This window comes from Pan paniscus, chromosome 19 (genome assembly GCF_029289425.2).
Source record: "Pan paniscus chromosome 19, NHGRI_mPanPan1-v2.0_pri, whole genome shotgun sequence".
NCBI classification, from domain to species: Eukaryota; Metazoa; Chordata; class Mammalia; order Primates; family Hominidae; genus Pan; species Pan paniscus.
The window spans coordinates 79,893,674-79,916,795 of NC_073268.2; the positions used below are offsets into that span (position 1 = coordinate 79,893,674).

The 23,122-nt window shown below is 43.7% G+C and overlaps 1 protein-coding gene across 11 annotated transcripts in view; it reads right to left on the minus strand.

Annotated features, from left to right (window-relative positions):
* STRADA (STE20 related adaptor alpha) overlaps positions 1-20,799 on the minus strand; it is a 39,455-nt gene extending 18,656 nt beyond the window's left edge. For 3 of the 11 annotated variants that reach the window (XM_008963758.6, XM_003811344.5, XM_055102131.3), the window contains exons 1-4: positions 20,174-20,453; positions 6,827-6,906; positions 5,132-5,189; positions 1,783-1,811 (exon numbers count right to left, since the gene is read on the minus strand). In XM_008963758.6, coding sequence (XP_008962006.1) covers positions 1,783-1,811; positions 5,132-5,189; positions 6,827-6,862 — 123 coding nt within the window. In that variant the 5' untranslated portion in view covers positions 6,863-6,906; positions 20,174-20,453. Of the gene's footprint in view, positions 1-1,782; positions 1,812-5,131; positions 5,190-6,826; positions 6,908-20,173 lie in introns of those variants that run through there. The other 8 variants (XM_055102128.2, XM_008963759.6, XM_055102132.3 and 5 more) reach the window with 5 other exon arrangements.
* Between the last annotated feature and the right edge of the window lie 2,323 nt (positions 20,800-23,122).

The window sequence follows — 23,122 nt, forward strand, 5'->3', positions numbered from 1 at the left end:
TTCGAGACCAGCCAACATAGTGAAACCCTGTCTCTACTAAAAATATAAAAATTAGCTGGGTGTGATGGCACAGGCCTGTAATCCCAGCTACTCGGGAGGTTGAGGCAGGAGAATTGCTTGAACCCAGGAGGCAGAGGTTGCAGTAAGCCGAGATTGCACCACTGCACTCCAGCCTGGGCAACAGTGAGACTCAGTCTCAAAAAAAAAAAAAAAAAAAAAAGAAAATAAAGTTCTTTATGAAACTGGCAATATGAGCTCACAGGCAATCTGGAATTGCATAAAATGAACTAGTCCAGTGATAGCAACTGCTCTGTCCCCAGCTCACTAGGAATGATTCTAAAATGGAGGCCTTCTACTTTGTGGATATTGTATACGTCCGAACTCAAAGAGAGACCAAACTTCATTTAGGAAAACAAACAAACAAACAAGGAAACAGGCAATATTTTGAAAGGAAGAAGTCTAGATCATCTGACATTGCCACAAGAAACGCAGGTTAGTTCATCACACTGTTTCAGTTTTAGAACAGGTCTAAACTCAGATAAAAAGAATGAAATATTTAGCCCATTCTCTTTAAATGCAGCATGGCATAGTTTAATTAGTGTAATGTAATAATCTCCAATTGCTCATAGAAAGCAACTAATTCTGTCAAAGTGTTTTCTTAGTTTCCCCCACCATGAAATGCATTTTATTCATTTTGAAGCATCTGAAAAATAAATAAGCAGCTGATATCCAGAAATGACCATAAAATAACTGTGTTTAAAGAGTTTAAAACAAAATACAGTAAAGCACACAAAGACAATATTCACAAAATGCTACCAAATAAACACATTCAACTTCCCACAGGTTTCACACAGGATAACTTTTGATATAACATCAGCAGCTGTAAAAATATAAAAATCCTATGTAATTGGTATCGTATTCTAGAAAAATAGCTAACTGAGCCTATAGGGAACGTTTTTGGTCTCCAGATTGGAAAGCATTTGGATCTGATAGAGAGGTGCTCCTGATTAGCAGATGACATAAGCACAGCCAAAGCTTTACTCAGAAATTCCCAGTCAACATCACTGTCCTTCACTCAACCTTAGGGCTGCTGCAGAAGCTGCAAATGTCTGCAATCTGAACAGAGTCAGAAGTCTAGGTAGGAAAGGCTCTTATCCTCTCTCCTTATAAGACACTGATTCATATATTCCAAAATAGCTTGGTACACTGTGCACATCTGGTGCTATTTATTTAAGTAAAATAAACTAGAAAAGAAGGAAACAGGGTAAGAATCTTGCAGCTTTCACCAATGAAAAAAGTAAATGTTCTGTTTTATACTTTTTAATTTTGCTTTTGTTTTTTAAGGTAAGAGATTTGAGGTCCTGTCTTATTATCTAGGCAGAGATCTGTATTATCTCTGTGGACTAAAATCTATTATTAATAAACTAAGGACGGAAAATTTAATACCATTAGTCACTAAACAATAACCGTATTTCTGACTGTTGAAACTTACTTTTTTGGGGGAAGGGGTGGCAGTCGATTGGCAGGGCTGGGGAGGGGAGGAGACCTTAATCCCCAGAAGAGACAAAAACTACCTGAGACTTTTTTCAGTTTTCAAACTACACATCCAAATTTTTCCAGGGTGAAACCTGAATCTCCACAAGTACAAAAATCACACTACAAATAAAGCTCAGTGACAGATAAGCAGAAACATAAAATGATAAGCCAACAAAACACACAAACTTCCACAAGAAGTCATCTCCATGCAACAGCCATAGTGCTAGGGCCTAGGAAGCCACTTACTTTTCTCCGAGTGTCACCCGGAGGCTGCTCTGGGGTAGAGAAATTGATTGTTGGCATTTTGTGTTTTAGCAGAAGACACACCCACATTCAGAACAGCAATTATTGTACTTAGGACTACATTTATTAATAGAAACCACTTAAAAGTCATCACAGCAAAAAGTGCCTGCGGGGCTACATATAAACACACACAGATCCACAGTAAAAATGCTGCAGAGAGATAGGGCTTTAAACATGGATCTATGGTTCTTCAAAAGGTGGCAAGGCTACTACTCTATGGGTATTCTTTACTGGATAGAACTCAACTCTTACATTTCTGGTCATACATTTACTTGGCATCAACACACAATGTTATTATGAATAGGCCAGTTCCTTATATTTTGTGAATAAACAATTCATTATATAGTTACAGAGATGGTTGGCCATTTCCCAGTGAGTGTGGGAACTAGAAAACATGTTTTTTCAAAAAAGGGCAAAAAGTTTTAAGATAGCAACACGTGTATGAAGGACCATTACCCAACCTGATTCTCTAAAGTCAGATAGATTTGATTCTAAATGTAAATAAAGCAATGGCATTTTGGCGCTCTGCTTGTCCTAGTGAAAATGAACAAAACAAAGGACAACTGAAATAACTTTCTGTTCTTAAGCCAAATTCTGTATGTGCTTTTGACCTTCTCTATTCTGTAAAAGTGATAAAAATCACCAAACTGAAGATTTTTAACTGTAAAATATTGGAGTGATTATACATTTCTAATTATCTTAAATTATACAATTCTAAATACCTTAAACTACAAAATCAGAAAAGTCTAGTTACCAAGGAAAATGCTTTCTTCTTTTTTATTTTTTTTTTTAATTTTTTATTTTTTGGAGGCAGAGTCTTGCTTTATCCCCTAGGCTGGAGTGCAGTGGTGTGATCCTGGCTCACTGCAACCTCCGCCTCCCGGGTTCAAGCGATTCTCCTGCCTCAGCCTCCCGAGTAGCTGGGATTACAGGTGCCTGCCACCACGCCTGGCTAATTTTTATGTTTTTAGTAGAGATGGGGTTTTGCCATGTTGGCCAGGCTGGTCTCCAACTCCTGACCTCAGGTGATCTGCCTGCCTCGGTCTCCCAAAATGCTGGGATTACAGGCGTGAGCCACTGCGCCTGGCCTACTTTTTTTTTTTTTTTTTTTTTTTTTTGAGACGGAGTCTCCCTCTGTCGCCCAGTCTGGAGTGCAGTGGCGCGATCTTGGCAATTCTCCTGCCTCAGCCTCCTGAGTAGCTGGGATTACAGGCGTGCGCCACCATGCTGACTATCTTTTTTTGTCTTTTTAGTAGAGATGGGGTTTTCACCATATTGCCAGGCTGGTCTTGAACTCCCGACCTTGTGATCTGCCCACCTCGGCCTCCCAAAGTGCTGGGATTACAAACATGAGCCACCGTGCCCAGCCTCATTGTTTACTTTGAAACCATTTTATTCCCATTAATGATGGGAAGAAAATGAGAATAGGAACAGAATGTGGTATTTTTGTTCCACTAGCCTTTCCTTTACTGTGCATCTAACTAATTCTTTCCAACTAAAATATAAAGAACTCATCATTATTCTAAACTCCCATTTATCTAAAACATAATACTTTGACAAAGTTCACAAATATTACTAGTCCAGAAATTCTTTGAGATGTGTTAGGGAAAATAATAGGTACCACCTAGTAACTAACAAGTTTGAGTTTTCAATTACTTAAACCTATCCCTGACCTCGTGATCCGCCCACCTGGGCCTCCCAAAGTGAAACCCTGTCTCTACTAAAAATACAAAAAAAATTTAGCCGGGCATGGTGGTGTGATCCTGTAATCCCAGCTACTCAGGAGGGCTGAGGCAGGAGAATCTCTTGAACCCGGGAGGCGGAGTTTGCAGTGAGCCGAGATCGTGCCACTGCACTCCAGCTTGAGCGACAGAGCGAGACTCTGTCTCAAAACAAAACAACAACAAAACAAAACAAAACCAAAAAAACCTATCTGGGGGTATTTTGGATCAGCCAACCAATGTACTCAATCTGATAATCTGTTTTTTAAATTTCCTTCTTATTTTATTTTTTGAGACGGAGTCTCAAAAACTCAGCCTTGCTCTGTCGCCCAGGCTGGAGTGCAGTGGTGTGATCTTGGCTCACTGCAACCTCCACCTCGCGAGTTCAAGCCATTCTCCTGCTTCAGTCTCCCTAGCAGCTGGGACCACAGGTGTGCACCACCATGCCTGGCTAATTTTTGTATTTTTAGTAGAGATGTGGGTTCACCACGTTGGCCAGCCTGGTCTTGAACTCCTGACCTCAGGTGATCCGCCTGCCTCGGCCTCCCAAAGTGCTGGGATTACAGGCGTGAGCCACCGTGCCCGGCCGATAATCTGTTTCTTTCTTTCCTTTTTTTTTCTTTGAGACGGAGTCTAGCTCTGTTTCCCAGGCTGGAGTGCAGTGGCGCGATCTCCGCTTATTGCAAGCTCCGCCTCCTGGGTTCACGCCATTCTCCTGTCTCAGCCTCTGGAGTAGCTAGGATTACAGGCACCCACCACCACGCCCGGCTAATTTTTTTGTATTTTTAGTAGAGACGGAGTTTCACCATGTTAGCCAAGATGGTCTCGATCTCCTGATCTCGTAATCTGCCCACCTCGGCCTCCCAATGTGCTGGGATTACAGGCGTGAGCCACCATACCCGGTCGGTAATCTGTTTCTTAAACTATAGGATCCTAAGAGTATCTTAGAATTCAGACACAAAGAATGGGGCTCTACTATTATTTTTATTGAAAATAATTTTTGTTGCCCTAAATTAAGATGACAGTTCCCAAAAAGGCTCACTTTGAAAATGGCCAAAGGGTAATGCCTAGGCCTGTCAAAGTTTACTTCTGAAATCAACAGTCAGGTTTTACAATAGGAAGTTCATATTTTTGTTCTGAAAGATTTTTCCTTAGTTCTCTTAAATCTCATAATTTCTACCATGAAAAAATGAGTCAACTAGATTCATCAATAAAACCAGAACTTTCATATCATTGCTTCCTTTGTCTTGACAATTATTTTTTAAATCAAGGCTACAGACTTTTAAATAGTTTTCTTCCTTTAAAAATATGTATTTCACCTGGACAAAAGAAAACATATATGCTTTTAAGTAAATACTGGCTTTCTAACAATCAAGACAGGCCAAGGAAAATTGCCATGTTAGTCTTCAAATCTTTGGGAAACCATAAATTCAAAAAGGAACCAAAGAAATCCAACAACTGTAGGTTACATTTGCCCTTAGAATTGCCAATTGCTATAGATTGATTTAGTCAACAAAAAAGTAGTGATTTTTATATCCTGAAGTGATGGCTAAATGCCATACTGTACTTACCTCCAAATAGTTCCAAATCTCTTAAGCCCTCAACAATGAACTTTTCCGAGACCCACCGCTAAAGAGGAAAACCCCAAAGAGAATTAGTATTTCTTCCAAGCCGCAACAAATTAGCTATCAGCCTTTAGACAGACAAACAAAATCCCAACTATGAAAACAGAATCATGCAGTACAGTTAGGAATCATTTCTATGGAAAAGTTTTTAACAGAATCTTGAAATGAACTAAAAACAAGATTCCTTTCTCTACTCCTCTTTGCCTATTTGATGAATAATTCTTAAATTTGACAGATGAGAAATAGTACTGGCTGTAATAATGAAGACTGTTTTTGCCTTCCCTATATTGGTTCCATCTTACTCGTTCTACATTACAGATGCCTTGGATCACTGATGTCAATTTGAAAACTATTACTGGAATTCATAACACAGAAAACAGAGATGAAACAGTAGTTATTCACAAGACCCTGTTAGTTTGTAAAATGGCACACAACAAGTTGCATATTCTTTATCCACTAGGGGTTCTAAAGACATGGCTGCTTACATTTTCTACCAAGTTCACAAGGGCCAAACTAGTAAGACCAAACTAGCAGGATCAATCTATGGCTCACTTTACTGGCCTATTTCAAACGAGTATTAGATTTCTGTCATTCTGATCAGTGGTTTCGTTTCACCTGAATTAGGCTACGTTGAAACAGACAAGGAGCTCATATTTAAAAGCAATGGAATCAAGATTGTATTTCCCTTAAGGACTGGTGTTACACTTTGGCTTGGGGGCATTCTTTCCACTGGGCGGAGTTCAGGCTATGGAGAGATTCCTTTTTTCCTCTTAATTAACAGTGAAGTTTACTCTTTCTAATATAAATTGTTCTTATATGCATAAACATTAGAAAAAAGATTAAGTAACATTCAGAAATAAGTTGCATGATACAGACTGTGAACTGGAACTATAGCATCTTCTGCCCTTACCTATAACTATTTTTTCCAAATCAAAAAAGAAGTAACATCCTAAATTTAAAACTTCATATAAATTATATGCACTGCATCAAAAAACATAAATTATGCTTTAATGTGTAAAGAAAGTGGTGTACTCATAATATCTCATAGCACTTACACAGTTACAAAATTCTAAAATAATTACAACTGCATTTAGAAATTAGGTACTTGATAATAAAGAAAATAAGAAACTCATGAAATAATGGGAATTTGTAAAGAAGCTAAATCTAGTATTGTTTTTGAAGTCATTTTATCTGACGAAGTTTTGAAGTATAATAAAATCTTTCATGTTCAAAATGTCTTCAATTAAAACTAATGATATTACTTAGAAAAAAGTGTCCTAGTAATTACAACTTGATTTTGAAAACTCACAACCTCACGGGGGGTCATAAGCAGTTAAACGTCTACACTGAAAAGTATCATCGACTCATTTAATGTTGTATGACTGATATTCATGAAATAAGCCACTTTCTTCTTATTTCTTCTCTATCAGACAAGCTGGTGGTAAATTTTGTGTCTCTGGTCAGCCTCTGTCTGCAAACTCTTCTCAGGAGTGGAGGCTGCACTACCTGCCTTACTTCCTACATCCCTCACTTCCGTATCATTCCGACCCTCACATAGAAAACCACCTACAACATCTGCCAAAATACACTGCTTTTCAGAAAACAAAAATAGTAAAGCCAGAAAAATAGAAAAACACTCACCCTGATTCGCTCTGGTTTACTTACAAGAAATGACATGAGTTCCTACTGTGTAGACCTACTTCAGTTTCAAAAACTTAAACCTAAAAGGAAAATAGAAACAGGTTGAGTTAGCAAAAATCTCCTTATAGAGAAATACCTTCTGATTAACAAAAACTTATTACAGGTCTACCATTCAAAGCACTGGACTTCACCTATAAATTGCTAGATTTGTTTAGAGAAACTTTAAGTGATGATAAATCTGAATATACTTTGGCCAAGTACATTATAAAATTCTGTAATTTCTGGCCAGGTGTGGTGGTTCACGTCTGTAATCCCAGCACTTTGGGAGGCCGAGGCGGGCGGATCACCTGAGGTCAGGAGTTCGAGACCAGCCTGGCCAACATGGTGAAACCCCATCTCTATAAAAAAAAAAAAAAAAAGGCCAGGCAAGGTGGCAGGTGGCTGTAATCCCACCTACTTAAGAATCGTTTGAACCCAGGAGATGGAGATTGCAGTGAGCCAAGATCACGCCATTGCATTCCAGCCTGGGTGACAGAGTGAGACTGTCTCAAAAAAAAAAAAAAAAAAAAATTAATTAATTTCTGTAGAAAGAGAAATTTGTCATTATATGGTTTTAAATTAATTCCTAAATTTCTCTTGACTTAATCCCCCACTAACCTTTTCCCAGAAGCAATTACCTTCAGTTATTTTCCATGGTTATCCTGCTTTTTATTTATTTACTTCTTATAGAGACAGGGTCTCTCTATGTGGCCCAGGCTGGTCTGGAACTCCTGGACTCAAGCGATCCTCCCATCTTGGCCTCCCAAAGTGTGGGGGTTACCACGTGAGCCACCATGCACAGTGTTATCCTGCTTTTTAATAATTATTCTTAAACAATGTTTATATGGGTATGACTTAATTTTAGACTTTTAAAATTTTCTTTACTGCTCCTTGCAGAGCAGGGCTAACTCATAGACAATGTACCCAGAGTCAGCCAGTTTTAACTTCCTACTATGGTAGATGAAGACGAAGCTTCTTATAGCATCATCTTCCACTGTATCTCCTGCTTTCATTCTACCAACATAGCTCTGGCATAATTTGGTTAAATCAATAGTCCACATTTATATTATTATGACTATGCAAATATGGTTCAGAGCTGAGGCAAATAGAAATAACTATGTCTCAGCCAGGCCTGGTGGCTCAAGCCTGTAATCCCAGCACTTTGGGAGGCTGAGGTGGGTGGATCACTTGAGGTCAGGAGTTCGAGACTAGCCTGACCAACATGGTAAAACCCTGTCTCTACTAAAAATACACAAAAAAATTAGCCAGGCATGGTGACAGGCACCTCTAGTCCCAGCTACTCAGGAGGCTGAGAAAGAAGAATTGCTTGAACCCAGGAGGCAGAGGTTGCAGTGAGCCAAGGTCGCGCCACTGCACTCCAGCCTGGGTGACAGAGCTAGACTCCATCTCAAAACAAACCAAAAAAAACAACAAAAAAAAACCATGTCTCTTTTCCTTTTTTTTTTTTTTTTTTGAGAGGGAGTTTCGCTCTTGTTGCCCAGGCTGGAGTGCAGTTGCACAATCTTGACTCACTGCAATCTCCGCCTCCCAGGTTCAAGTGATTCTCCTGCCCCAGCCTCCAGAGTAGCTGGGATAACAGGTGCCTGCCACCATGCCTGGCTAATTTTTGTATTTAGTAGAGATGGCGTTTCACCATGTTGGCCAGGCTAGTCTCAAACTCCTGACTTCAGATGATCCACCTGCCTCGGCCTCCCAAAGTGCTGGGATTATAGGCATGAGCCACTGTGCCCAGACAATGTCTCTCTTTCCTTATACACCTATTTTTTCCTAGAGTTAATAACTGCCTCATTTGTTCACTTGCTTGGTTTCCCATATAGCTATTATTAACTTTTTACAAATACACCAACATCTCTGCTATTTGCCTTATCAATGTATTTTTCCATACCCTCAAACCCATCAATTAGAATTTTCTCCTGGAAGTTGCCTTCATAGGGCCCTCCAGTCTCCTGCTACAATCTGGACTAACTGCTTTTTAGGCCAGTTGCACTTAGTTGACTTTTTTTTTTTTTTTTGAGGCGGGGTCTGGCTCTGTCATCCAGTCTGGAGTGCAGTGATGTGATCTCTGCTCACTGCAACCTCTGCCTCCAGGGCTCCAACCATCCTCCCACCTCAGTCTCCTGAGTAGCTGGAACTACAGGTACATGCCATCATGCCTTATTTTTGTATTTTTTGTAGAGACGGGCTTTGCCATGTTGCCCAGGCTGGAGTGTGGTGGCGCAATCCTGGCTCACTGCAACCTCTGCCTCCCAGGTTCAAGTGATTCTCTGGCTTCAGCCTCCTGAGTTACTGGGACTATAGGTACGCGCACCACTACACCTGGCTAATTTTTTTGTATTTTTAGTAGAGACAGGGTTTCACTATGTTGGCCAGGCTGGTCTCGAACCCTTGATCTCAGGTGATCCACCCACCTTAGGCTCCCAAAGTGTTGGGATTACAGGTGCGAGCCACTGCGCCTGGTCTCAAGCTCTTGAGCTCAAGCAATTGTCTGCCTCAGCCTCCCAAAGTGCTAGGATTACAGGTGTGAGCCACTGCGCCTGGCCCTACCCTGATATTCTTTTTTTTTGAGATGGAGTCTCGCTCTGTTGCCAGGCTGGAGTGCAGCGGCGATCTTGGCTCACTGCAACCTCCGACTCCCAGGTTCCAGCGATTCTCCTGCCTCAGCCTCCTGAGTAGCTGGGACTACAGGCGTGCGCCACCACACCCTGCTAAGTTTTGTATTTTTAATAGAGACGGGGTTCCACCATGTTGGCCAGGATGGTCTCGATCTCCTGACCTCGTGATCTGCCCGCCTCGGGCCTTTCAAAGTGCTGGGATTATAGGCGTGACTCACTGCACCTGGCCCTGATATTCTTTCCTTTTTTTTTTTTTTTTTTCTGAGACGGAGTCTTGCCATGTCACCAGGCTGGAGTGCAGTGGCGTGATCTCAGCTCACTGCAACCTCCGCCTCCTGGGTTCAAGTGATTCCCCTGCCTCCGCCACCCCAGTAGCTGGGATTACAGGCATGCGCTACCACACCCAGCTAATTTTTTGTATTTTTTTAGTAGAGGTGGGGTTTCACCATGTTGGCCAAGATGATCTCGATCTCCTGACCTCGTGATCCGTCCGCCTTGGCCTCCCAAAGTGCTGGGATTACAGGCATGAGCCACCGCGCCTGGCCGGCCCTGATATTCTTATAGAAGCTCCTTCTCCAACCCCAGCTGAGAATCACTCATTTATCTTGTCACAAAATTTTAAAAATATAGATTTGAAAAAACATGATTAGAATGCATATTTAATAGTATTAAACACAAAGCATCATGCAAAAGAAATTTAAGAGGAAAAAAGGTCCATATCCTCATGTAGTCTACAATAGAAAGAGAAAATTAGTGTAAAGAGGCAGACAGATGTTTTTATCTGCAAAAAAAGTTTCTATGGTCTGGAAAAATTTTGGAATTTAAAAATAAAATCAAATTTTCTTTCTTTCTTTTGTTTTTTATGAGACAGGGTTTCATTCTATTGCCCAGGTTAGAGTGCAGTGGCACAATCTCGGTTCACAGCAACCTCTGCTTCCCAGGTTCACGCCATTCTCCTGCCTCAGCCTCCTGAGTAGCTGGGACTACAGGCGCCCGCCACCACACCCGGTTAATTTTTTTTTTGTATTTTTAGTAGAGACAGGGTTTCACCATGTTAGCCAGGATGGTCTCGATCTCCTGACCTCGTGATCCACCCGCCTCTGCCTCCCAAAGTGCCGGGATTACAGGCGTGAGCCACCACGCCTGGCCTAATTTTTTGTATTTTTAGTAGAGACGGGGTTTTGCCATGTTGCCCAGGCTAGTCTCAAACTCCTGAGCTAAGGCAGTCCACCCGCCTCGGCCTCCCAAAGTGCTAGGATTACAGGTGTGAGCTACCGCACCTGGCCAATAGTGGCATATTAAAAACCATTCTTTTTTTGGAGACAGGGTCTTGCTCTGTCACCTAGGCTGGAAAGCAGTGGTGTAACCACGGCTCACTGCAACCTCAACCTCCTGGGCTCAAGCAATCCTCCTACCTCAGCCTTCTGAATAGCTGGGACCACAGGTGTGAGAAGCTGCCTGGCTAGTTAAAAAAAAAAAAAAAAATTGTTTGTGTAGGCCGGGCGTGGTGGTTCATGTCTGTAGTCCCAGCACTTTGGGAGGCTGAGGCAGATGGATTTCTTGAGCTCAGGAGTTCAAGACCAGTGTGGGCAACATAGCGAAAGCCCATCTCTACAAAAATATAAAAATGAGCCAGGCATGGTGGCATGTGCCTGTAGTCCCAACTACTTGGGAGGGTGAGGTGGGAGGATACCTTGAACCTAGGAGGCAGAGGTTGAAGTGAGCCACGATTGCACCACTGCACTCCAGCCTAGGTAACAGACTATGTTGTCCAGGCTGGTCTTGAACTCCTGGGCTCAAGTGATTCTCCTACCTTGGCCTCCCAAAGTGGTGAGATTAACAGTATGAGCCACCACACCCAGCCTAAAAACCATTTTCTTTCTGGGGAAGGACAGAGTCTCGCGCTGTTGTCCAGGCTGCAATGCAATGGTGTGGTCTCGGCTCACTGCAACCTCCACCTCCCAGGTTCAAGCGATTCTCCTGCCTCGGCCTCCCAAGTAGCTGGGATTACAGGCACCCGCCACCACACCCAGCTAGTTTTTTTGTATTTTTAGTAGAGACAGGGTTTTACCATGTTGGCCGGGCTAATCTTAAACTCCTGACCTCAGGTGATCCGCCCACCTCGGCCTTCCAACTAAAAACCATTTCCTAAGATTTTGGGCCTGCCAATGGGCACAAGCTAGACACACTTTTGCAAAGGGATAGGATACCCTTCTGTTCAGGTATGAATCTTTATCAGACTCCTCAATTTTCACTACTAAATGTTTAAGACATATGGGTCATATATAACTGACAATAAAACAGCAGTACTCCTGGTATTTGTCAGAGTACAATCTTTTTTTTTTTTAATTTCCTTTTTAAAATTGTATTCAGTTCTCTTGCTTTTTCTTCTTCCTTTTATCTTTGCTTTTCTATTCTTGTTTATCTTATTTTTCATCTCAAGTGGAACTGGCTCAAAGAATACAATCTTCAACCCACTCCCATTCCCATATCTCTCAAAAGACCAATTTAAAGAAATAGTATTTACAGACTGGGATTCTGCAGAAGAAGGGTTAATATAGCAGGCCTAACTTCTTATCCTTTAAAAAGTCTGCTTACGTGGTTAGCCACTGGCTGGCATTGGGGAACTTGGATTTTGAGAGATTTCCCATTTTCCTAAAAATGACAAGAGTGGCTTATTATGCCTAAACTATTTGTACAAACAGTATGGTTTATGCTGAACACCTGCTTTCCTTCTGGGAGTCCAGTTTTGATACATGCCAGGCACAGGCTGCCTACATGACCATCCTGGGTATGGAGTTTCTAATGAGCTTTCCTGGTTGATAACATTTCACACATGCTACCACAACTTCTTGCTTTGAGTCCTGTGTCACTCTACTGGGGAGGATCCTTGGAAGTTTGCTCCTGGTTTCCCCCAGACTTCACCCCATGTGCTGTTTCCCTTTGCTGGTTTTTCTTTGTATTCTTCTGTTGAAATAAATCCTAGCCATGAATGTGACTATATGCTGAGTGCTGTGAGTCCTCCTAGTGAATTACTGAACCTGAGGGTGTTCTTGGGAACCTCCAATACAGGGATACCTGAAGGAAATTATTTTAAATGTTCTAAATCTATTCCTTGATTAAGGCTGGCCAATGGATGGCTACAGGCCTAGGTCTTACTCTATTTGCCTCCAATAAAATTATTTTTACTGAACTGTACTTGAATAGCCTTTATTTTATATCAAAAGCTCTAAGAAACTTGTCACTGTTTTCAATAAGAATGTTCTAAAAATGCTTTTATTACTGTGTTCACTAAATGAGAAGAGGCAGAAGAAATGTCATTCTGGATTAAGAATCAGGGATAGGTTGGGCACGGTGGCTCATACCTGTAATCCCAGCACTTAGCAAGGCTGAGGCAGGCAGATCATTAGAGGTCAGGGGTTAGAGGCCAGCCTGGCCAACATGGTGAAAACCCCATCTCTATAAAAAATACAAAAATTAGCTGGGCATGGTGGCACTGGCCTGTAATTGCAGCTACTTGGGAAGCTGAGAATCGCTTGAACCCGGGAGGCAGAGGTTGCAGTGAGCCGAGATTGCGCCACTGCACTCCAGCCTGGGTGACAGAGTGAGACCCTGTCTCAAAAAAAAGAAAAAAGAATCAGGGATACTTTTGCTTTTTCTGAATTTTTGCCAAACTAACTTCAACCTTGACCAAATTAATCTTTCCCTAACAGCATTTACCACATGTGTATTTCAGTCCTACGTAAGAAAATGGTAAAGACACACAAAGAACTTGGACATGTTTCAAAGATAGTAAAGATTAATTTAGAAAAATAGAAGCTATTAGGAAAGGTTAACATCTAGAAAAGAGCAAATTTGGCTGGGCACGGTGGCTCACACCTGTAATACCAACATTTTGGGAGGCCAAGGCAGGTGGATCACCTGAGGTCAGGAGTTCAAGACCAGCCTGACCAACAGGGAGAAACCCCGTCTCTAATAAAAAATATAAAAATTAGGCATGGTGGCGGGCACCTGTAAGCTCAGCTATTTGTGAAGCTGAGACAGGAGAATCGTTTGAACCCAGGAGGCAGAGGTTGCAGTGGGCCGAGATCGTGCCATTGCACACGCCAGCTTGGGTGACAGAGCGAGACTCTGTCTCAAAAAAAAGAGTGAGCTAATTTCACCCATAATGTTACTATACAAATCGTAAGAATAATCAATAAGGTTAAAACATGGCTAAAGGCTCATTAAGAGTAACCTGAAGTCAGAGATTTATACTTAAGGGTGACAATATGGCATAGTAAAAAAAGCACATACTCTGAAATAAGACGAGCATGGTATGAATTGCGTTCTTGCATCTGTGTTAACTTGATCAACATACTTTGGCTTGCCGAATCTCAACGTTAATAACCCTAAAATGAGGTTAATGACATCTGTCTGACACCTGAGACAAATATCTTTCTCCCTCTGATAGTGATGCTTATAATAATGGCTTATGTTTCTAGGACAGACCTTAAAATTAACTTTTTCAGAGAATTAGAAAGATTAGATTTCAGGTTTCTGATTTAAGATTTTAGAATCTCACCTCTCTCCCAAGGTCCCAATTAAGGCAAAGGAATACAAATAATAACCATATATCTGAGGACAGAATGAGAGGAGCTATTAGATGAAATTTCAATAAATTTCTAGGAGTTGAAAAGTGGACATAAGGGTGCTGTCTCAGGAAATGGAGAGAAAGCTGCAGGCTAGAATGTGAATGGAGAGTATAGTAGAGGAGACGGCAGATATGCCCAGCAGACAATCCTAAGGGGCTCTGAAACAAAACTGCAGCAATAAGGAATGAGGGAAGGAGAAGTGGGGCTGAAAACAAGCCCCTGGCGTAACTGCCCACTCATGTCCATGAGTCTTAAATCCACAGAGCTCCCAGTCAGCAGCTTTTCTATTCCTCTTTTTTTTTTGAGACGGAGTCTGGCTCTGTCGCCCAGGCCAGGCTGGAGTGCAATGGTGCGATCTTGGCGCACTGCAACCTCCGCCTCTTGGGTTCAAGGGATTCTCCTGCCTCAGCCTCTGGAGTAGCTGGGATTACTGGCATGTGCCACTACGCCCAGCTGATTTTTGTATTTTTAGTAGAGACGGGGCTTAACCATGTTGGCCAGGCTGGTCTCAAACACCTTAGGTGATCCACCCGCCTCAGCCTCCCAAAGTGCTGGGATTACAGGCATGAGCCACCGCACCCAGCCCCATACACGGTTTTTAATGAAATTATTTTAATGTACTCCAAATAATATTCCAGTAAAATGAGGCTAAAATTTAAAAAGGAAGCTATGAGATATAAAAAGTGGTGTGTCCAGCCGGGCGCGGTGGCTCACTCCTGTAATCCCAGAGCTTTGGGAGGCTGAAGCAGGCGGATCATCTGAGGTCAGGAGTTTGAGACCAGCCTGCCCAACATTGCAAAACACTGTCTCTACTAAAAATACAATAATTAGCCAGGCATGTTGGCGGGTGCCTGTAATGCCAGCTACTCGGGAGGCTAAGGCAGGAGAATTGCTTGAACTTGGGAGGCGGAGGTTGCAGTGAGCCAAGATCACGCCATTGCACTCCAGCCTGGGTGACAGAGTGAGACTCTGCCCCAAGAAAAAAAAAATAATAATAAAGTGGTGTGTCCACTGAAGAGATATCTCAAGATGATAGCTACGAAGCTGATCAAGAAAGGAATCAGTCAAAATTAGAACATGAAGTTGGCAGGTTGAAGAAAATATAATAATATCACGAAATATACAGATTATAAAGGATGAAAAATATCATGGACAGGGTGGAAAGTGGCCTATTTCTTCCCCCCGCCCCCCCCCAAAAAAAAATCAAGCAGAAAGGCAACCAAAAATTCCAACAGAAATTAAAACTATATTTTAAAAGTCAAAGTCCGAATTTGAAACAAATTTAAATGTGTTACAATTTTTAGATAGCATGGCTGGGCACAGTGGTCCACGCCTATAATCCCAGCACTTTGGGAGGCCGAGGAGGGCAGATCACCTGAGGTCAGGAGTTCAAGACCAGTCTAGTCAACATGGTGAAACCCTGTCTCTACTAAAAATACAAAAAGTAGCTGGGCATGGTGGCACATGCTTGTAGTCCCAGCTACTGGGGAGGCTGAGGCAGGAGAATCGCTTGAACCTGGGAGGCGGAGGTTGCAGTGAGTCAAGATCATGCCACTGCACTCCAGCCTGGGTGACAGAGCGACACTCTATCTCAAAAAAAAAAAAAAAAATTGAGATAGTTCAGCAAGGAATGAGAAAGAAAATCCACTTGACCTTGAATGACAAGGAAGTTAGGACAGTGGACCGCAGTGCAGAATAACACTTGGCTGTTTTGTGAATAATACTTACAATACTGTAAGTGCTCATCATCAGCTTATAAATTTTAAGTCTATAGACAAAGCATGATAAACTTAATTACAGTTATAGAACACAATGTAAATGCCTTCAAATTTGATAATATGAAAGTAAAGTTTCACCTGACAGAAGATGGGAAATGGAACAGGGAAGAGATAGAGGAATGACTGGGGCAGCTAATACCCCTATCTTCCTAAGAAGGTAAAGTTAATACTGAAAGTTGATAGGATAACAAATAGAAAGTTATGTATAATATTTAAGGTTACAAAGGTAACCAACAAGTGTAAAAATAGAGGGATTCAACTATCAAAAGTTTGGAGGTGCTGGTTGGGTACAGTGGCTCATGCCTGTGTTCCCAGCACTTTGGGAAACAGAGGTGGGTGGATCACTTGAGCCCAGGAGTTTGAAACCCCAACTCTATAAAAAATAAAAAAAACTGGCCAGGTGTGGTGGCATGTGCCTGTGGTCCCAGCTACTCAGGAGGCTGAGACGGGAGGATCACTTGAGCTCCAGAGGTGGAGGCTGCAGTGAGCTGAGATTGAGCCACTGCACTCCAGCTTGGGCAACACAGAGGGACCCCGTTGAAAAGAAAAGAAAAGAGAAGAGAAAAGAAAAACGAAAATAAATGAAAAGAAATGAAAAGAAAAAAGAAAAGAAGGGGCCGGGCACGGTGGCTCACGCCTATAATCCCAGCACCTTGGGAGGCCGAGGCGGGCAGATCACAAGGTCAGGAGTTCGAGACCAGCCTGGCCAATATAGTGAAACCCCGTCTCTACTAAAAATACAAAAATTAGCCGGGCATGGTGGCGGGCACCTGTACTCCCAGCTACTTGGGAGGCTGAGGTAGGAGAATTGCTTGAAACCGGGAGGCGGAGGTTGTAGTGAGCCGAGAGTACACCACTGCACTCCAGCCTGGGTGACAGAGCGAGACTCCGACTCAAAAAAAAAAAAAAAAAAAGAATAAAGAAAAGAAAAGAAAAAGAAAAAGAAGAAAAGAAAAAGAAAAAGTTGGGAGGCAGTGAGGAGGGGGTGGTGTGAGATTCAGCATGACCTTTACTCTCTTGGAAAAATAAGGATAAGCTTCACTAGTCATTTCTCTGTCTCTCCTGTCAGTGGAAAGTCTAAACATGTTTAGAATTACAGAAGTCCATCATTAAAGAACTAAAACAAAAAATGATTAAATTAATTGAGGCCGGGCCCAGTGGCTCTGCCTGTAATTCCAGCACTTTGGGAGGCCAAGGCAGGCAGATCTCCTGAGCTCCGCAGTTCCACACTGCCCCAGGCAACATGGTGAAACCCCATCTCTCCTAAAATACAAAAAATTAGCAGGGTGTGATGGCATGCACCTGTAGTCTCAGCTACTTGGGAGACTGAGGCAGGAGGTTGCAGTGAGCTGTGATTGTGCTATTGCACTCCAGCTTGGGCTGCAGAGTGACACTCCATCTCAAAATAATAATAATAATGGGGAACAGGCCGGGTGCGGTGGCTCACGCCTGTAATCCCAGCACTTTGGGAGGCAGAGGCGGGCAGATCACGAGGTCAGGAGATCGAGACCATCCTGGCTAACATGATGAAACCTCATCTCTACTAAAATTACAAAAAAAATTAGCTGGGTATGGTGGCGGGCACCTGTAGTCCCAGCTACTTGGGAGGCTGAGGCAGGAGAATGGCGTGAACCTGGGAGGCGAAGCAAGACCGTGCCACTGCACTCCAGCCTGGGCAACAGAGCGAGACTCCATCTCAAAAAAAAAAAAAAAAAAAAAGGGAAATAGACACAGGGATGGAGAGAGATAGAGATGAGACTGGTATTTTTCTTTATAGCCCCCTATACAATTATTTTAATAACTGCACACAAGTATTTTCTTTGATAAAATCTTATTAATAAATTTCATCTGAGCTGGTTTAGAGTAGCTCTACCTAGTGATTAGCAGTAAATGGTATACAAATTATGAAGGACTTTTCTATTTTCAGATTGAATCATGTACAAATGAACTTGCCCAGGCTGGTCTCAAACTCCTGAACTCAAGCAATCCTCCTGCATCAGCCTCCCAAAGTGCTAGGATTACACCATGCCCGGTTATGTGTATGACATTAACATCATCACTCTGCTCCCTTCAAATTTCCTTAAAATGCAAATGTAAATTTCCTTAAAATATAAATTCTAATGGAAGGGGAGGGCAGATGGATATCATTCGAAAGATATATCCACACTTATCAAGAATTAAGAAATACATATGTATGTGTATATTATATATTATGCATATATGTATATATTATATATGTACATAGTGTATTAATATGTATACATATATAATTTTATGTGTATATATTATGTATACATATTGATACATTATATATTTATGTATATGTACATATATTATATATGTACATATATACATATAATGTACATAATTATATGTATATACATATAATGTACATAATTATATGTATATACATATAATGTACATAATTATATGGCCCGGGACGGCTGCTCCGACGAAGGCCCGGGCCTGGGGAGATGGAATCGGTGGCAGAGCGAGGAGGGACTGGCTCCGGCAGCGCACCAGGCACCCCGCCAGGCAGGTACCTGTTCCTGGTTTCAAACTCCGGAGCTCAAGCAATCCTACTGCCTCAGTCTCTCAAAGTGCTGGGATTACAGAGGTGGGCCACGGTACCCAGCCTATCAGAAACATTTAACACTATATATATATATATATATACACACACACACACACAACAAAGCAATATTACTAGTGGACAGACATAGAAATAGCTTTATTGGCCGGGCGCGGTGGCTCACGCCTGTAATCCCAGCACTTTGGGAGGTCGAGGCTGGTGGATCACCTGAGGTCAGGACCTCAGAGATCGGCCTGACCAACATGGTGAAACCCCGTCTCTACTGAAAATACAAAAATTAACCAGGTGTGGTGGGGGGTGCCTGTAATGCCAGCTACTCGGAAGGCTGAGGCAGGATAACTGCTTGTACCAAGGAGGCCGAGGTTGCAGTGAGCGGAGTTCGCGCCATTGCATTCCAGCCTGGGGGACAAGGGCGAAACTCCATCTCAAAAAAATTAAAATAAAAATAAAGAGAGAAAATAATAAACCCAGCAAACATTTATGGCAAACTTCCTACGTGTCAGGCACTGTGCTTTTAAATGCTTCATGAGCAGCTCACAAGTATTATCATCTCTGTTTTACGGATCAGGAAATTAAGGTGTGCAGGGAGGTTAAATGCCCAAAGTCACACAGATAAGTGGTAGGGGACTAATTAAATCTGTTCCAAAGCCTGTGCTCTAAAAACCAGAGTAAACTTCCTCCATTTCTGGGGCCACAACTATAAACACTGCATTCCAGCCAAAACACCTCTAAGAAATCTGATTAAAAAGTAGGGGACAGATTTGACCAGTTCAGCACTGTAACTAAAGGCTGAATTCACAGGCTTTTGGCAGGTGATCAAATTTGGTTTCTTCCTTAACTCTCAGGGACAAGAAACAGTCCTGGGTGTCTTCAGGAAGGTATGAGTGTCAATGAAGAATTGTCTTAACGTCGCGTATACGTATTGGAACATGCTTCTACTTGAACAGATATTACAATAAGAAAAGGGCAAATTCCAACGGCTCTTTCTCCGGGAAAGTCAAGTTAAAGTATGTTAGGATACAGGAGAAGGCTGGGCAGAGAGGTTAGTTCCCTATTTCCTGAGAACTATGAACAGTTTTACCTACCCACTGCCCCTCCCTCGAGCTCTCTTCCTTATCCCCAACCCCCAATCCCCATCTCCGGCGCCCAAATCCCCTGCAGGCACCCAAAAAACATTTCTGGAAAACAAAAAGACAATGAGCTCTTCGTTTAGGCCGATTCTGGGAGTCATCTGGATCTTGTGTCCTTACGAGGACTTGACCCGCTGCCTGTCAGCCCGAAGTGCGCGGCGGCTGGGGAGAGCGGGGAGCCCAGGACCGGGGTCGGCCGCCACTCTGCCTGAACAGGACAAACGGGCACCCAGCCCTAGGCTCCCCACCTGGAAGTCCTAGGGGGTGGGGAGGAAGGGGAAAGCAGGAGCCCGCCTCTCTCGCCCGGCAACTCCGCTTCAGCGTCTCCCCGCCAGGCCCAAGCCTATTCTGCTCTCGGGTTGCGGCGCCTCATTGCGGGAGTCGAGGACGCGGGTTAAAAAGGGGGCCCGTGGAGGGTGAGGGTGAGCCCAGGATGGCCGCTCCGACGAAGGCCCGGGCCTGGGGAGATGGAATCGGTGGCAGAGCCAGGAGGGACTGGCCCCGGCAGCGCACCAGGCACCCCGCCAGGCAGGTAGGTACCTGTTCCTGGAGTTAGCAAGCAGCCCCGACCGTCTTGGCTCCGCCTCCTCAGTTTTACTGCCGCGCCGCCGCCAGACCGGTTGCTGGGAGGGGAGCACGCAACGTGCCATGCGCAGTCGGGCGACCGGGAGGACTGATAGAGCGCTCCGCCCCACCCCGCCCTGCGGGGAAGTCCCGCCCTTTCCGAGTGGCCGCGGCTGCGGCAGGCCATAGCAGCCGCCGCCGCGCCGAGAGCGGTTCTCAGTTCCCGTTGTCTTTCCCGCCGCGCAGCGCTTCCGCCTACAGCCTCCGCCCCCGCAGCAGGAGGGGGAAGCAGGTGGCTTCAACAATGAAGGACCAGAGAAAGGCAAACTTGGCTGTTCCTGAGAATTGTGTTCTTCTCATTTCATGTGGTAGGACTTCTATGGGAAAACCCGCCTCGCACTTTTCTTGGACGACATCTCAAATGCCCCTCACTTTGGCCTCTCGGGCACCAGATAACAAGCTGCAAAGGGGAAGCCCATCCTTTCTTTGCTCCCCACTATTTGTAAAACAAGGAAAATAGCTCAACTAATGAAAACGATCTTGTCCCCTCAGTATCTTTTTTTTCCCCCCGAAGCCTTCCTCATCCACAGCTGAGGCCGTTTGTGGAAACCTATCAGATTTGTCCAAGCCAGGTTATGCAGAGCTTGAGAAATGAGGAAGCGATGAACTAAGCCTCACTCCTGTGAGACTAGGTTTTTCAGTGACTTATCCCCCGCGTGCACAGGAGGGGGTATCCAAAACGCGGATATATACCATCAGGTAATGAACACTCGCTCTTGCCAGCTCTGAGCTTTGACACAGATTTAGACCGTCCTAACTTCCAAGACTGGGGGAGAAGTTTAGCTACATCCAAGTAGGGACTTATAGAAATATGCCCCTGGAAGGCCGGGCGCGGTGGCTCACGCCTGTAATCCCAGCACTTTGGGAGGCCGACGCGGGTGGTTCACGAGGTCAGGAGATCGAGACCATCCTGGTTAATACGGCGAAACCCCGTCTCTACTTAAAGTACAAAAAAATTAGCCGGGCGTGGTGACAGGCGCCCGTAATCCCAGCTACTATGGAGGCTGAGGCAGCAGAATGGCCTGAACCCGAGAGGCGGAGCTTGCAGTGAGCAGAGATCGCGTCACTGCACTTCCAGCCTGGGCGACAGAGCGCGACTCCGTCTCAAAAAAAAAAAAAAAAAAAAAAGAAATATGCCCCTGAAACTGTGGGACCTGTATGCACGAGTTCTCATTTGATCTTACATACATCACTTTGATTTTTTTTTTTTTTTTGAGATGGAGTCTTGCTCTGTTGCCCAGGCTGGAATGCAGTGACGTGATCTGGGCTCACTGCAACCTCTGCCTCCTGGGCTCAAGCAATTCTCCTGACTCAGCCTCCCAAGTCGCTGGGACTACAGGCGCACGCCACCACGCCTGGCTGATTTTTGTATTTTTAGTAGAGACGAGGTTTCACCATATTGGTCAGGCTGGTCTTAAAATCCTGACCTCAGGTGATCCACCAGCCTCGGCCTCCCAAAGTGCTGGGATTACAGGTGTGAGCCATCTGCGCTGGGCCACATCATTTTGATTTTATCGAGTGCTTTGACATTGCTAAGGGCTACCCTCACATGCTCTCATTCTCAAAATAAGATGCCACTCTCAGGAGCAAACTTGGTAAACTCACAAAGCAACACAGTATAAACAGAGAAGTAAAATTTCTAGCAGTGTTCTACTGAAGGGTCTTTCACATGTGGTCTTTTGGAACCGAGTATTAGAGAGACTGCTTGAAAAGATGCTAAACTTCTTGCGGCCATTACAAATGGGTAGAGAAAACATATTGTCTCAGAACTGTTCTGTTTTAGCAGTCTGTAACAGAAGACAGTCCTATGGGTATAACTCTTCTTTTTTTTTTTTTTTTTTTTTTTTTTTTGAGACGGAAGTCTTGCTCTATCGCCCAGGCTGGAGTGCAGTGGTGCAATCTTGGTTCACTGCAACCTCCGCCTCCTGGGTTCAAGTGATTCTCCTGCCTCAGCCTCCTGAGTAGCTAGGATTACAGGTTTGTGCCACCGCACCCGGTTAATTTTTGTATTTTTAGTAGAGACGGGGATTTGCCATATTGGCCAGGCTGGTCTTGAACTCCTGACCTCATGTGATCTGCCCGCCTCGGCCTCCCAAAGTGCTGGGATTACAGGCATGAGCCACCGCGCCCGGCCTCTTGTCTCTCTTATATCGTTTCACATCATTCAAAATGAGAGGAGGCAGGAATGGTAAGGAATGAGAACCTGGGATGATAAAGCACAGTGTTTCACCTCTTCCTGCCAAATCCACTGGATTCTTGTACAACACAATTCTAAACAATCTTCACATTGCCAATTCCTACTGAATGGGTGGAATAAGAAATCAATGTTTTTCTTTGGTCTAAATTCCATCTAAAGAAAGGAGTTAGGGCCAGGCGCACTGGCTCACACCTGTAATCCCAACACTTTGGGAGGCCGAGGTGGGTGGATCACGAGGTCAGGAGATCGAGACCATCCTGGCTAACACAGTGAAATCCCATCTCTACTAAAAATATAAAAAATAAGCAGGGCGTGGTAGCACGCATCTGTAGTCCCAGCTACTCTGGAGGCTGAGGTAGGAGAATCGCTTGAACTTGGGAGATGGAGGTTGCAGTGAGCCGAAATTGCACCACTGCACTCCAGCCTGGGCAACACAGTGAGACTCCGTCTCAAAAACAAACAAAAGAGGAGTTTCACATCTGGTCTTTACAGGAAAAGGTTTGCTATTACTAAGGAAACAGAATCATAAGCTACTCCCCTCTTCCTCAAAAAATACCCTATCAATTTTTGCAGATAAAGAACTCTGAAAGGATCTGCTTGGTTTCCATTGGGAGAAAGAAAAGCAAAAGAGAGTAAAGCAAGAATGCATCACTTGGAGACCAGTCCTA